General features: G+C 61.0%; 4 protein-coding genes across 4 annotated transcripts; all 4 read right to left on the minus strand.

Annotated features, from left to right (window-relative positions):
• Nucleotides 1-422: 422 nt before the first annotated feature.
• LINJ_17_0810 (putative protein kinase) lies at nt 423-5,939 on the minus strand (the record flags this gene model as incomplete). The annotated part of the gene is made up of 1 exon (XM_001464703.1): nt 423-5,939. One exon carries the CDS (start codon nt 5,937-5,939, stop codon nt 423-425), a length of 5,517 nt encoding a protein of 1,838 aa, XP_001464740.1.
• Nucleotides 5,940-8,097: 2,158 nt separating this feature from the next.
• On the minus strand, nt 8,098-9,432 carry LINJ_17_0820 (conserved hypothetical protein; the record flags this gene model as incomplete). Its single annotated transcript, XM_001464704.1, has 1 exon — nt 8,098-9,432. One exon carries the CDS (start codon nt 9,430-9,432, stop codon nt 8,098-8,100), a length of 1,335 nt encoding a protein of 444 aa, XP_001464741.1.
• Nucleotides 9,433-10,165: 733 nt separating this feature from the next.
• On the minus strand, nt 10,166-11,683 carry LINJ_17_0830 (conserved hypothetical protein; the record flags this gene model as incomplete). The annotated part of the gene is made up of 1 exon (XM_001464705.1): nt 10,166-11,683. The coding sequence occupies one exon, from the start codon at nt 11,681-11,683 to the stop codon at nt 10,166-10,168; it is 1,518 nt and encodes a 505-aa protein (XP_001464742.1).
• A 1,087-nt stretch (nt 11,684-12,770) lies between these two features.
• LINJ_17_0840 (conserved hypothetical protein) lies at nt 12,771-14,201 on the minus strand (the record flags this gene model as incomplete). The annotated part of the gene is made up of 1 exon (XM_001464706.1): nt 12,771-14,201. The coding sequence occupies one exon, from the start codon at nt 14,199-14,201 to the stop codon at nt 12,771-12,773; it is 1,431 nt and encodes a 476-aa protein (XP_001464743.1).
• Between the last annotated feature and the right edge of the window lie 557 nt (nt 14,202-14,758).

The following is a 14,758-nucleotide window of genomic DNA, read 5'->3' on the forward strand; positions in this document are numbered from 1 at the left end:
ACGAGAAAAAAGAAGGGGGAGGGGGATGGCTAAAAGCAGTGACACAAACTCTCACACAGAAAGCGAGACGAACGGCGTAAGAGCGAGAGAGACGGCGGATTCAAAGAAGACACGGGGACACCCGCACGAAACACGCACACGCCGAGTGAGAGAGGGAGAGGGAAGAGGCGAGGTAGGGGATACATCGGTGTGCGTGTGTGTGTGTGTGTGTGTGTGGGGTTCTCTCCTCTCTCCCCCTTTGTTTGATTGCTCTCAATGTGTCTCATTGCTATTATTATTCGTGTGCTCCGCGCCGTTGTACATGCGTAGACAAGGTATAGCAGAAAGACACTCACGCGTGCACATGTGCGTGAGGCACAACAGACGGCAGGTGGCCTCGTCGTCGTCGTCTTTCGGTATCTTTGCTTGGCCACGAGAGCGTCTCAGTTGAGAGGCAGCACCATCACCGCTGACGTCTGATCGTCGTTGCGCGGCTTTTGCGTGCCGGCGAGGTTGCCGCGCACGGACGACTCGGCGGAAACTACGACGGAACTCTCCGTTCCTTGGTCACTTTCGGAGAAGACGACGCGGAACGGGTAGCTCCCCGTGCGGTCGAAGAGGTTGCGGCGGTGATCGCTGTTGTGGTACGGTGACAGAGCCAGTCGCTCGGCCGGGGTCTGTAACATGGAGTGAATGTCCAGAGCCGAGTCGTAGCAGTGAGACAGATGCTGCTGATGCTCTTTCCACATGCGCGCTGACGGTGCCGCACGGTTGCTAGAGGGGAGCTCGAACAGCACAATGGCAGAAGGGTTCATCAGGAGGGGTGCCAAGAGCGGTGCTGCGTCGTCACTGGCGGTGGAGTCGCTGCCATGTGGGCTGCTGGGCTGACTGGCCGCCTCTGCCGCTGAATTGAGGAGGCGAGCCGTCAGAGGGTGGCGCCGGAGGTAGTGGAGTCCCGAGCAGTGCGTGGGGCGTATGGTGGGGGCCACTACCCTTCGCGGAACGGCATCGCTAGAGGCAGCGGAGACACCGGAGGCGCTCATCGTTGTATCATCCACTGCGTCCTTTCTGTCCATCCCCGACGACGCAGCAGCGTTGTTGGCGGTCACAGCCGTCGCGGCTGCCACTTCAGGAGAGAAGCTGGATGCGAGATACGGGTGGACCTGCGCCTCCGTCGCTGTGAGCCGCTCCCCAGCGTCCCAGTAGAGGCAGCCCAACAAGAAGTCCACCCACGCATACCGATGCCAGTCACACTTGCTTGGCAAGAAGAAACACTGATCGGACTCGTGAACTTGTCCACCGGGGAACATTACCTTCAACAGCGCCAGTTGCTCCGCCGTCTCCCACGTAGTCGTGCAACCGCTGCCGTTTTGGAGAGGCAAGGCTGCTCCCCTCGGGCTTCGCTGGGAGTTCTCCATGACTGGTGGCGTGCTCGACTCTTGTTGGCCCTTGAGACGTCGCTCGTGTTCTCGCTGATGTCCTGCGGCATCATTCAGCACCTGGATGAACTCGCGCCAGCACCGCTCTACAATGATGGCCTCCTCGTCTTGGTTCGCGTCCTCGCCATCTACAGCTAGCCGCCGCTCTTGCGGGTGTGCCTGACGCAAGTGCAGCTGCACTTTCTGTGAGCCGGTGTCCGATGAGGTCACATCGCCCTGCGCGCGCGCGGACGCCCTGACTGTGCTTGCTTTGTGCTGTTTATACTTCCTCCAGCAGGTCTTCACAGTAGTGAGAAAGGCTGCGTCTGGCATCCCAAGTACCCGCACCGCCGACTGCAGCATCGTCGCGTCGTCGCAAACATCGGGGAAGAGGGCGTGACCCGTGTGGAGCTCGTAGAGGACGCACCCGACCGACCACATGTCGATGGCAGTGGTGTACGGCAGCCGCAGAGACATCTCAGGGCAGCGGTAGGACGGTGACTGAAGAGGGAAGGCGGTGGCGGTGGTGCCAGGGAGGATGTGATGAGCGTGGCCAAGGTCGATGAGGGCAATCCGCGACGAGGTCGTTGCAGCTGTTGATGCAGCCATTGCGTGAGGCAGCGCGTAAGTCAGCCGAGTGAGGGCCGAGGGTGTGACGGTGCTGCTTGCCTCATCGCCACCGCCACTGTCGTGGCCTGAGCGGGTTGTGTAGCTAGGACTTACCTCTCGGCTGCTCCCGCTACTGCAGCGCGGCGCCTCGCTAAGGGTCGTGCACGCCGCCACATACCCCACCGACCCCTCCACTAATCCTGCGCCCGTTGACGTCGAGTGCGGTGAGGGGGTGAGAACACCAGTGCGACTGCCTGTCATACAGAGCGAGCGTCCTGCAAGCGAAACCGAGGCACCATCGGTGATGCACTGATCGTGGAGATCTCCACCGGAGGGACACCGCTGGGAGCTGCTCGCCACTTCGCCGCCAGGGTGCTGCACACTGTGGCCACAGCTCATAATCGTGGCGCCTCTATCAGGGCCGTCGACGATTTCAATGTTCCGCGGAGGCGGGTGCGGGGCCCTCAGACACGGCAGAGACGAGGAGCACGTCGACGTGCTGCTGCTGGGACTTTCGCGGTCGCCAACGTCCGCGCCGAAGCGCCTCTCCAGGTGTTCAGTCGCATGAGAGCGGCGGGGCACAGTGCCACTGTGCGTGACGGGAGGCGGAGGCGCAGCTGTGTTCGAGAGCGACGACGACGGGAAACCGAGGCACACCCGATGGAAAGGATGCATGCTGAGCGAGGTGGGGAGGGCACCGGCATCACCATTGTGCGGGAGCGGGGCTTGGAGCAGCGGCTGCTGCGAAGGCGGGCGCGGCGGGGGTTGTTGACTCGCAGCACCACCAGACTCGGCAAGATGACCGTTGATGCTGCTGCTGCGGCCGCTCACAGAGCGATCCACAAATACGATGTTCTCCGGCTTGATGTCGCCGTGGAGGACGTGCGCGCAGTGGTGCATGAAGTGAAGGGCATGTGCGAGCTGCGCGAGAACGCTGCCGACGACCTTGGTCGGTAATGTCCCCGCCGCTTGGCCGCCAGCCTGCGAGGGTGGCGCACTAGCGAGCAGCAGGGAAGAGGACGCGCTTACGGCGTGGCCAGCCTTCGCTTCTCGCGACTCGCGTCGCAGTTCCACCACATCGCGCACGCTGAAGCCGAGGAGAGGAAAGACAATGACGTGGTAGCCGCGGTACTCGAAGCGGCTGCGTGGGGTAAGCACCGAGCCGAAGAGCAGCGTGCGCTGGTCCGCCATGGACAGCCAAGGCAGCGCTGATGGCAACGATGCGGAGGGCCTGCGATGCACCGATGCCCCGGCCCGATAGTCGGCGGCGGCCCCGCTTGCGTCCTCCCTAAAGTTGCTTCCACTGCAGGGGTGCATCGCTGCGCAGCACTCCTTCAGTCGCTCGCAGATGGCCCACTCTGCCTGTGCCGCGTTCTGGTATAGCAACTCGCGCCGAATCAGCTTCAACGCACAGTGCCGCTCAGGGGAGAGAGGCGAGGCTGCGTGGTCGACGGCGCGCACAACGATGCTGAATGTGCCGATCCCCAGCACCTCCAGCACCTCGTAACGGAAGCATATGTGCATGCCTAGGGTGATCGGGAAGTACGAGGAAGATGGGGCGGTGAAAGATACTACTTCCTCCTTGTTTTTAGGAAGGCTGCTGACGCTTGCAGTCTCCTTCGAGGTGTGGTGGGATGAAGGCGGAGGTGTTGCGCGGTCCGTTACCCCGCACGCCGTGCGCGGTTGCCCGGGAGGCCCGCAGTAATATACCACGTCGTACCCCAGAATCTCTTCCTGCTCCTGCAGCGTGAGCCGATTTCGCATCCAGTACAGCGCGTCTCTAGGCGTCCACGGCGGCGGTGGTACTAGTGCGGGTACCTTCAAGGACATAGACGACTCCGCATTTGCGTGCGCGGGTGCCGGTGGCGCAGAGCTGCAGCTGCACCGCCTGCTCGCGTTGCTGCTGCTGCTGCTGCGAGCCGTGGAGATGGAGCCGTTGGCTACGGACCTGCGGTGCCGACTGCAGAGGCTGACGCGGTGACCTAAAGAGCCACGCTCTTGTACACTGGCGGTGCTGTGCTCCGCCGGTTGGTCCATCAGCGGGGTTAAAAGAAGCTGCTGCTGCTGCTGCTGCTCGACGACGATCGACGGAGTGTAGCAGCAAGAGTCCACCAGCATTTCTGCACTCTCGCGCCACTCCATCGCTGCCGGGGTCAGCTCCGGCGGCCTGAGAGAAGAACACGGCGCGTGGTCGTGCATGATACTTGCCATGAGAGTTCTGGCCCGCGGCAACGGGGGGGCGGAGGGAGAAGCAGGGAGTTGCTGCAACTGCTGTTGATGTAGTTGTGGAAGAGAGGAGAGGCTTTGCATACTATCGCCACCTAAGCGGTGAACAAAATCCTCACGTGGAATTACCCCCATCACAGCTGAGAGAGGCATGGAGGAAGCTGACCGGCCGCCTTGATCTGCCGTGTGGCTGCTGCTGCTGCGCCTCACGCCCCGGCGGGCTGTGCTCCCGATGACGGCGTTGCTGAAACGGCAGCTGGTGTTGTCAGAGGGCCAGAATTTCGACTGCCTCTTAATCTGCAGAAACATCCGCTGATCTGCCGACGCTGTCAAGGCATCGCCGATGTAGTCCCCATCATGCGGGGGGCTCGTGTTGGCACTGTAGCGGCGACGGCCGCATCGCCGCGACGACGCGGTTGCCTCACTTGAGGCACAAACGACGTCATGATCGAGAGCTAACAGCTCCTTGAACACCGATGCTTTCTCTACAGAGCTGGAAAAGTGGCGTGCACCACCCACTGCATCAGAAGATGGACTACGGCCGGTGCTGCGTGACTTGCTCTCTCTCATCGGCGACATTGGCTTTGCAGGGGAGACAGTGTACCTGTGAGGCCGGCCCTCGCTCGAGCTGGTGGGGAAAAATGCTGACTCCGATGGAAGGTGCTGATCGAGGTCCCGAAAGGGAGTAGCGGCGGCTGACACGGATGGGAAGCGCGCAATGGAGCGTGTGTACCCGTCACGTTTGCGGCCAATGGACCGGCTGGCGGTGCGACCTGAAGCGGCACGAGTGGGCTCGTGGGGAGAGATCTTGCCATGCTGCGGCACTGGCGGCGGCGCAAGGGATGCGACGGGGGTCGAGTAATGGCCACCAGGGTGCGGCTGCCGGCAAGCGGAGGCGCGGCAGTCCGCCTTGGGTGACCTCACCCAGCCATCCTGGCGCCTGTGCACATTCCTCATTCGCTTGTCGCTGTCCACACTCGCCAGATCCGCCGTGCTGAAGGTGAGTGGGGGTGGTGAGGTGTGCGGGGCTGGCAGCGCCCGATAATCGGGGGACTCCTTCGTCATGCATCCCTGCAGACGACGCGTCATTGGCGTCGAAAACAAAGACGACTGCGATGAGCCGACCCGCTCAAGTGCAGGGGAGTTCTCGCTGCGCCGCGTTGGCGAGCCGAGGAGCGTCGAGAGCTGCGGACTGGCGTCATTTCCAACATTAAACACGTCCAACATTGAAAACTGCGCGGCGGCCCGTTCCTCTGCTCCGACATCGCTCGCATTCTTGCCTCGCGGGGGGGAAGGGTGCTCGCGTACAGGGAACTGGTTCCAGAGGCGCCGTGCCAACGATGGCAGGGCTGGACTCAGCTGCTGCTGCAACGATGGCGGAGGAGCGCCTCGACATAGCAGTCGCTGCTTCGCCGGGGTGCTCGGGGTGAGCTGCGTAGAAAGGGCGTTGGGCGACAGTGGGTGCTGCAAATGCGACGCGTCTGCTTCATTTAAGTGCTTTTCACTGCTACCACGGCTGCAGCTGAGCGTTCTCGGCGACGCCGCACTCCCCTGCAGCGGGGTGATGACGCAGGAGGGTGCCAGCTGCGGGACAAGACTCTCGCGACGCGTCGGAGACGCGGTATCAGCCTCAGTGAGGCCGTTAGGCGCAGCGCGGCTCTCCGTCGGCGACGTGTGCGCCCGCGGCGAGTCGGTGGAGGACAGCATTCGCTTGAATACGCAAAAAAAAAGGAAACGACACGCAGACTCACGCCGAACGCAGCAGAGCGCAGCGACAGCCGTGATGGAAGCGGAACAGCAAAGGCGACTCGGTGTACTTTCCCGCCTTCTTTTTCGCTAGCACTCGCTGGCAGTGCGTCCCACGGCACAGGGGAGTCGTACAGCGAGAGAGAGAGAAAGAGAGAGGGAGGGGAGGCTGCTCACATGCACACGCACGCACACACACAGACGTATGCAATCTTTGCGAAAAAGAACCAAGGCGGGAAAGCGAAGAGAAGACGCGGAAAGGGGGGCGGCGGCGACGAGGATTGGTTGTGTATGTGCCGAGACTATAGCAACTCTACTCCTCTCTCGCAGTACGCGCGTCTGTGTGTTCGAAAGGCGCAGCTCACTTGAAATACAAGTTGGCCCACTGATATCGCACCCAGCGAGGGATGAGAGAAAGGGGAGGGGAGGGCAATGATAGAGACGAGAAAACGCACGGCGGTGAAAAGTGACCGCCTTCTGGTCACGAGGAGGGGAAAACACGGCAGTGTAAGAAGGTCTGCGAAGAAAGAAATCGAGAATGAATACCAGAGAGAGAGACGAGGAGATTTCAAACAGAGAAATGATGTCGACAAACACAGACGGGAACAAAATATAGAAGACGGAGTCGAGAAGCTATAAGGAAACGGTCAACAGTAACCCGGCATACCACACATTCCACAGAAAACATGAAAAGGAAGGAAGAGGGGGGGGCGGTCTTTTGAATGCTTTAACGCGCTTTACCTTCGTTACACACCCATAATGCAACACGCGCCCGTGCGAGTTACGGAGGTACGTCTGCGTGTGTCTGTGCGTGTGTGCCTGGAGATAGAGAAGGTAAAGGGGAAAGAGAGGAAAGGGAAGGGGGAGGGTCGCCTCACATGTATGAGTTTATAATCTAAAGGAGGCGTGTGTGTGTGTGTGTGTGTTATGATGTGTATGTCTACTTCGTTCCCAAGGCATAGACCGAAGGGAAGAAGAGCGAGAAGCGGAGGGGGCGACGGAGAGTTCTTGAGTGGGCGGGGGATCGTGTGTATCGGTCCGGCTAGAGGATCAACACATCGAAAGCGGGCAGAGGCGTGGAGCGAGAAAGCGAGCGCGCGAGGGGGAGGCGCCAGCGCTGACCACTGTGCCTTGGCGTCCTTTGGGTATCGCTTGCTCGCTCTTTCTGAACTCGATCTCTTGCGCTAATCTTACAAGAAGGACTGCCAACCCACTCTACTCGGTCAGAGGCACGGACACACTTTTCTACAAAACACTTCCACACGCACCCCACCAGAAGCTGTATATACACACCCAGTGGTAGAGCTTGCTACTGTATCTTGTACGCGACGTGCAAGCCTGATGACACGACCAACCAACGGACAAGTCCAGAAAGCCGTGCAGGACCCCCACAAAAAAAAAATGTGCGCGAGACGGCGATCGTTGCCGAGAGAATGAGAGGGAGAGAGACAAGAGAGAAGGAGAGAATAAAGACGTCACGACAGTTCACGACGTTGCCGTCTATGGCGCGCAACGTGCCGCTCTTCCTAAACCATCACCGCCGTCTGCCTTTTCACATTGAATGCGGCAAGAGGTGTGGGTGAGTAGGGGGGGGAGCTCGACGTTATTGGGACTCGTCGGGCACTGCTGCACCTTCGTACTTGGCAGCTGCTGTGGACCGAACTACAACTGCCTCGCCGCCCTCTACGTATCAAAGAGCAAAGAAGCGCACACGCCTCCCGGTCGAAGTGCCATCCTCCTTTGCAGTTCCACTCTCTCTCCCTGTGTGATGCACCAGAGCAAAAGAAATGGGAGCTCGCAGCCTAGTCGAGATAACAGACGACAACGACAGCGGTGGGCAGACCGTGAGGGGGAAAGCGCTGCGGAAAGAATGATGGGAGAGCGAGCGCGAACGAGGGAGCGGATGGGTCTTTCTAATCAACACCCTCACACACACACACACACACACACACACACACACACACACTCCTTCGAGCTCGCCCTCCCATCATTCTCCTCATCCCTAAAAACACAATCGACACTTCCGCCAGACACAGAGGCGCGTACGTTGGTTCGGCTCTCGCTTCACCACCTTATCGAAACAACGAAACAAGGACAACCACCGCTCCGCGTTGCAGCATCAATGACGCTGCTTCCACGCGGCCTCACGTGCGGCTTTTCGGGCTTGCCGACCTCGCAGCTCCTCCAACTGCGCGTGCTCCATCTGCACCGCCACCATCTCGCGAGAGGAGGTGCTGCTGTACTCATCCGCCTCCTGGGGCGCTTCTCCACTGCTGTCGTGCATCGTGCGACGGCGTATGGGGGCTTGCGTCTTGCTAGACACATCCTCGTTCGCTACAGTGTGGGCGAGACGCCGCTCACGCGCCACTGCACGCTTGCGCTTCAGCTTGTCGGCTTCGTACTCGAGCTCGTCCACATCACTGAAGAGCCCGATCTGCTTCAGAAATCGATGCAGACGGACATCGCACTCGTAGTCCAGAATACGCTTCTGCGTTTGCCAGACGCTGCGTGTTTCCTCCACGTCCACGCCCGTGAAGGCGAGACGGTACTCGTGCCCCGCGGCAGTGCTCTCTCCGCCGTAGGTGCCGTGCTGTGGCGGGTACGAGGGCAGCCGGAACATGGCTTGACCGGGTGCGGTGCCGTTGACGAGGATCGTTTTCAGCGCCGTAGTGGCGCTCATGCCGAACCACACAGGCGCCAGGTACGGAGGAAAGAAGTGAAGGGCTGGAAGCGCCAACGCATACGTGAGTGGGCCTGCCAAGAGCGAGCTCGCCGCGACGAGTCCCAGGCCAAGGCACACCGCCTGCTTCGTTTTCTTGATCCACCCATCAAGCCGATCGTTGAAGCCGACTCGCTGGCTGAGGTGCCGAAGCACGTTGAAGCACGTTAAGCCTGCTGCTAGGGCAAGGGTCGGGTCGACGGTGAAGAGGGTGGCAGCGGAGGTCGTGGCTGTGCTTGCCAAGCTGAGCTGTCCGCCCGCCATGCACGACACGGCGAGCGGGCTGACGATTGCCATGCCGGCATCTTGCACAAAAAACGTGCCTATCTGCTGCGCCGGCACACCGAGGCAGTACAGAGACAGCGCCGAGCCGACCGCGTACGGCGCCGTCATCTTCACGTTGTTGGTGCGAAAGCTGCGAAAGATGCGGTCACGGTCGTTCTTCAGCTTCTGCGCCGCCACGCGCTTTTCCCACGCGATCGCACGCGGGTGGTCGACGATGTCGAGGTACTCCTTGTGCGCATCGTGCAGCTCTGGAAGAGCACAGGCTACGCGGTGCAGGCATTGGTCACCGTAGATGGTAAAGGGCATCGCAAGGCAACGGAAGACGCATCCAGAGAGGATTAGGGCCCCGGCAGGGGTCTGCATGGAGGCGAGGTGCGCCGCATGGAGAGCGCCATTCGCAATCAAGGTGGAGAGGAGGCCGGCGCGATGCACGGGTGTCGTCGACAGCATGCCTGCGTGACAGGCTCTCCTTGCGAGGAGAGAGAAATGGGTTCTGCTTTGCGCGTGCGCAAATCTCGTGTGTCTCCGACCACCAGCGATGCTGCTGGGACTGATGTGCGCCCGATTTCGTATCGTCCAGGACGGCCGCAAGAGGAGGGCCGTTCTCTCACCATCACCTCCTCTCACCCCCTCCCTCCGTCAAGAGAACAAGCGGCTTGCGCGCTCTCTGCACACCTTGCACACACAGGTCTGACCCGACGTCGCACTGCCAGGACGCGGAGCGGCTCGCGCGCTGCCCACAGGAGAAGGAATGGAGATGAAGAGGCAAAGAGAGATGGGCAATAAGGGGGGGGGGCGGGTGAACGATAAGAGGGGGAGGGTAAGGGAAGGGAGGGGGGCCGTGAAAGGGACTGAGATGACATGGCTGGCGGCACTGCACAAAGGGGTTCAGGCACCTCGACCAGCCTTCTTTTCTCCCTCCAACGAGCAACATGGTACAGCGGGCGGGGGGCATTCGGCGGCGTCATGAAGGCCGAGAGGAGGGGTGTGGGGAGGGTGAGCCGTCAAGCTGGAGATCTTGTTGAGACGGAGATGCAGTGGACTCCTCTATTCCAGAAGCCAAGAGAAAAACTGGTAAGAAGCACCACCACCACCACCCAGCGAGCACGAACACGCTCACACATAGAGGGGGTGGGGTTGACGAGGGATCCGGGCGTTGGGGTGCCGCGCACCTACTTCACCTCTACCGGCTCTCCAAACTCCGCTGGTATGCTGATATGCTGCTGAAAATGGCACTGCCGGCCGGCCTGCCGGCGCCGTCGGCGCTGTCGACGCTGCCACGCTCTCTTGATGACGGCGGCGAGGATGTGGTCGTGGCACTCTGGAGGAGTTGATTGAGGGAGTCCTTCATCGCCTGCTCTCGGGCTTGCAGAGACTGCCACCACACGCGTCGCTGAGCTTCCTCCGCTGCATCAAGCGCTACTCCTGCGGCTACTGCCTCCGCCGGGGCGACAAGTACCGTTGCTTCGGTACATCTCGGCAGAGGGGACGTTTCCTGTTGCTGCCCCTTCCCAGACTGGCTGGCGTAGGCTACTGTAGCGACGTTGGCGCTGCCAGGGAGCCTCTCTGACGGGTGCGCCGCGCTCTGCTGGGCACAAGGGGCAACAGCGCCACTGTTACCGCTGGGGCTTTTCATAAAATCCTGCATGCTGCGCAGAGGCGTCGCAACTGGCAGCGGTGGGAGGCCCGAAATAGTGACGCTGGTCGCCGCCGCTTCCTCTCGGCCGGATGTGTGGTGGCTTGTTGTGGGTGATTGGGAAGAGGACGAAGAGGCTAGGGACGCCGCCGCGGCGTGCAGGAGTCGTTGCCGCAGTGCACCGTTGATGTTGTGCAGCGCATGCTGCAGAAGCACTACCTCAGCGTCGGAGGGATGCGGTGAACCACGGTCCGCCACGGCAGTGTTGGTCCCTGGGGATGCGGAAAGAGACGGCGTCTGCTGCTGCTCCTGCTGTAGCGGTACGCCTGCCGCAGCCTCGGAGACACGCCAGAGCTCTGAGTAGTAGCTGCAAGGCTGAGGCGGTGGATCATGCTCAGGTGTATGTATCATTCCTGCAGCAGCAGCGCTTGGTGCTGCCGCCGACGGTCTGACATGCTGAGTACCATCTTTCTCCCCCCCGGTGGTCTCTGCTGTACAGCTGAAGTCGCCGCTTGCGTTGCCACCCCACGGCACCCCGCTTAGTAGTCGATGCCACGTTTCCAGCCGCTGCGCAGACGCACGCTCCTCCTCTTCCAGCTGCGCGAGTTGTATCTGCAGCGTTTCACGTACTTTGGCGAGCTCCTTCTGGGCCACGCACTGCGTGTGTGACAAGGATGGGCACGCTGTAGCGGCCGCTTGCGACTTCCCCGCAGCCAAATCCGTTGCCCCAGAAGCGGTCGAAGAAGACGATGCTGACGCGAAGCACGAGGCTAGCGCTGTGGCGCCGCGGTGCAGCTTTTCGATCTTGCGGTGCAGCTCACGCTGTTGATAACGCCAGTTCGCTACGTCCAGCGCCTTGGCCTCCGTAATGTGCAGGAGCTGGCGATCCACTTGTCGCAGCTCCGCTATGAGCTGCGCCACCGCGGCCAGCTTGCTGCGGCGCAGGTTGAGCAAGTGAAGAAGCGTGTCCTCGCGCTGCTGATCCTGCACTCGCCAAGGCTTGGTGAAGCTCTCCTCCGCTTCTTGCACGACTTCTCGCGCCTCCCGCAGCAGGGCAGCTGGCATGTACAGCAGCGCATCAAAGAGAGGCAGGTAGTCATGGCTCGTGTGCGGCCCCACTAATAGCGCGAGGCCACTACACCGAGCGTTGCAGCTGAGGCAGAAATACGCTTCTGACTCGGTGGGAAAGAGGGCGCAGGGGCTCGATGTGGAGTCGGGTGGGATGCCCGCTGAGTCCGCCGGTATGGCGGCCGCCATGACGGTGACGGAGCTCCCCCTACCCGACGCGTTATCGAGAGACCGCACGCGTAAAGAGATACACGGTGGTGGCGGCAGTCCAAGACGCCGCTCCACCGCACTTCTTCGTCGCTGGCTTGATGCTGCTTCTGCTTCCGTATGTATGTGTGCACAGGTGTCAATCTATGCCATGATATGAGAGAAGAGATGGGCGGGGACAGGTCGGTGGACTCGCGCGCGCATGTATGTGTCTTAGGCTCTAAGAGTTCCTGTCCCGCGATGATAGTGGGAGACGCTGCAGAGGCTGAGCTGCCGAAGGACGAAGAGGAACAGATGATCTAGGTCTCCACGCTTGCGTGTACGCGTGTAGGGTTAGGGAGAGGGGAGGTGAGCAGTGTCGGTAGAAGAGAGCAGTTGCAGAGCGACAGGTGCGGGGAGGTGACGGCAACAGGCTGGCCGTGGGCGAACAAAACACACTGCCGTGTAGTACCACAGGAAAACGGGAGAGCGGGAGCGCGCCGACTGCGTGCGTGCAGTCCTGCAGACCTTGGAGAGGGAGCAACCGCCACCACGGGCCAGACCGCTTTGTACTTCGCATGCTTACCGGTCACTGCGGGGGCCACACCCAAGACGAGGAAAGAGGATGCGGAGGGGGAGGTCGACCGTGCGCCTGTATAGATGATGGTGGTGGTCAGCAAGGTTGTGGATATATGCACGCGCAGAGACAGAGGGGCCTGCATCGCTCCCGGACATAGTGCTTTTTCGCGTTCTCAGAAGACCTTGGAATCCGCCGTTGGGGGGGGGGTGATCATTACTCGTGCACGCCAGTCTTTCCTTCAGTTTAAGAGCAGGCAAAAAAGAAAGCAGCCACAGCAGCCACAACGACACATCCGGCAGAAGGCGCACACCTCGCCAATCAGCGGGGATGTGCGTCGCCGCGGCGGCACTTCTTCTTGTTCACGTTCGGGGCAACGCTCTCTGACGGTGCCTGTGCATCGGTAGCGGTGGCAGCGTCGTTCTCACCAATGCCATCATCGCGGGACCGTCGACGACGTGGCGGTTCGGGCACGCCGAATATAGCACTCGATGCTGTCGCGTGATGGCCGACCCCACCGCTGTGGCGCTGCTTCGCCTTTTCTCCTTTCAAGACCTCCGCGCACGTCCATCGAATTCGCGTGACACGTATGACCATATTCAGCTCGCTCTGCGCGTCCTGCAGCACCTTCGTCTTGTACACCCATCGGTATGCGCCGCGACGTTGTACGAGGACGTAGCTCAGCAGCGAGTTCGCTGCTTCCTCGCGCTGCTTGTGCTGTTCTACCGCTGACCTCGACGACGACTTGCAGCACCGTGTCGCACAGTCGAGGACTTCAGTCCACATGGCATCGCCATCGCGCTGCCTGTTCTCCATCGGCACAAACTTCTTCTCGTTTTCCGCATCCAGCAGCTTCAGAAAAGCTCCCTCCACATCATTCACGCGCTGCTCGCAGAAGTTGACGACTTCGCACTCGTCCGGGTTCGTCGCCATCAGCTCCGTCAGCGTGTAGAGCAACGCTGGCCAGTCCTTTGGGTTCCCGTAGAGCGCATCGCACAGGATTACGTAGTGAAACGGCGTCTTCAGCGGCGTGTCGGTGGCCACCGCGGTGGTGGATGACGACACCGCTACGATTGACCGCAGTGCCTCCTCGCACTTCGCCAGGGACGCGGACGGCGCCAACAGCGACGACACCATAGAAGACACGACACGATCCACGGAGTGAGAGAGCACGAATTTCGTTGACAGCGTTGCGTTTCCGCGTGGAGAGTGTTGCCACCGTTGCTGGTCGGCGATCTTCACCGCTGCTACCTCTTTCTGCAGCTGCTTATGCACCATCGTGCTCACGGTGGGACCCCACTTCCATTGAAAAGCGGTGCAGTGGCCAACGCCGCGGCTGCGAGCCTGCACCCGGTTCTCGTTCAGGCGCACATTGTGCTCCATTAGCGGCAGGAGTTCCTTCAAGTCCGTGATAAAGACACGTGCACCTGCCATGGCGAGGGCGATACCGAGGCAACCCACACCGGCGCCTAGTTCTACAATGTTCTTTCCGGCCAGCGGAATCGCTGGGGGCGCCAGGGCTGCCGATGACGAGGAGGAAGGTAGCAGGTTGAAGACATGCGTGTGAAGGTGGCGGAGAGCCGCACTGTTGCTGTTCCACAGGACAGCCCCTAGCTGGTCCTCCGCACTCTCCAGCTCCACCTGCAAAGCGGTGGAGTTGAGCGCGTCAGCTTCCGCGTCAGGCACCGCCCAGTGCAGCGTTGCGACGTCGCCATACGGGCTCTCCACCTCCTTCACACGCCAGGCAAGCATCGCTCGTCCGCTACCAAAGGGGGCAGCGAGATTGTGCGTGTGCGGATACGAATCGTGTTGCAGCGCTCTTGCTTTCAATTTGAAGACCAAACACACCCACCGAGACGAAGAGGCGTGGGAAGGCGAGCGGGCGGGCGGCAGCGTGGCAGCCCTTTGCGGCAGGACGAGAGGGGAGGCGAGGAAGAGAGAGAGGGGGGGTGAAGAGACCAAGTGGCCACACATCTACAGCAGACACACACACATGCATCCCTTCCCCTTACACGTGGCTCACACGTGGGTGCGGTGCAGTGGGAGCGCAAAGACGAAAATCTGAAAAAGAAAGGCGAGCGAGTAGGATAAGGGAGGCAATCAGCGATTGCACCGCGGAGATGCTCAAGCGGTTCGCATAGAAGATGGCCTCTCCCTTCTCTTTCTCTCTTGCCCCTGAACCTTGGGTAGCTTCGCCAAAGAAGGGGGAGGGGGGAGGGGCCGCCTGGACTCATGAAGCCCGCGATGAGGGGTACTCACCTTTGAAGACGCCCTCCCTCTTGTCCTTTCTCTCCAAGCAGCACACGTTG

This window comes from Leishmania infantum, chromosome 17, assembly GCF_000002875.2.
Source record: "Leishmania infantum JPCM5 genome chromosome 17".
In the NCBI taxonomy this organism is placed as follows: Eukaryota; Euglenozoa; class Kinetoplastea; order Trypanosomatida; family Trypanosomatidae; genus Leishmania; species Leishmania infantum.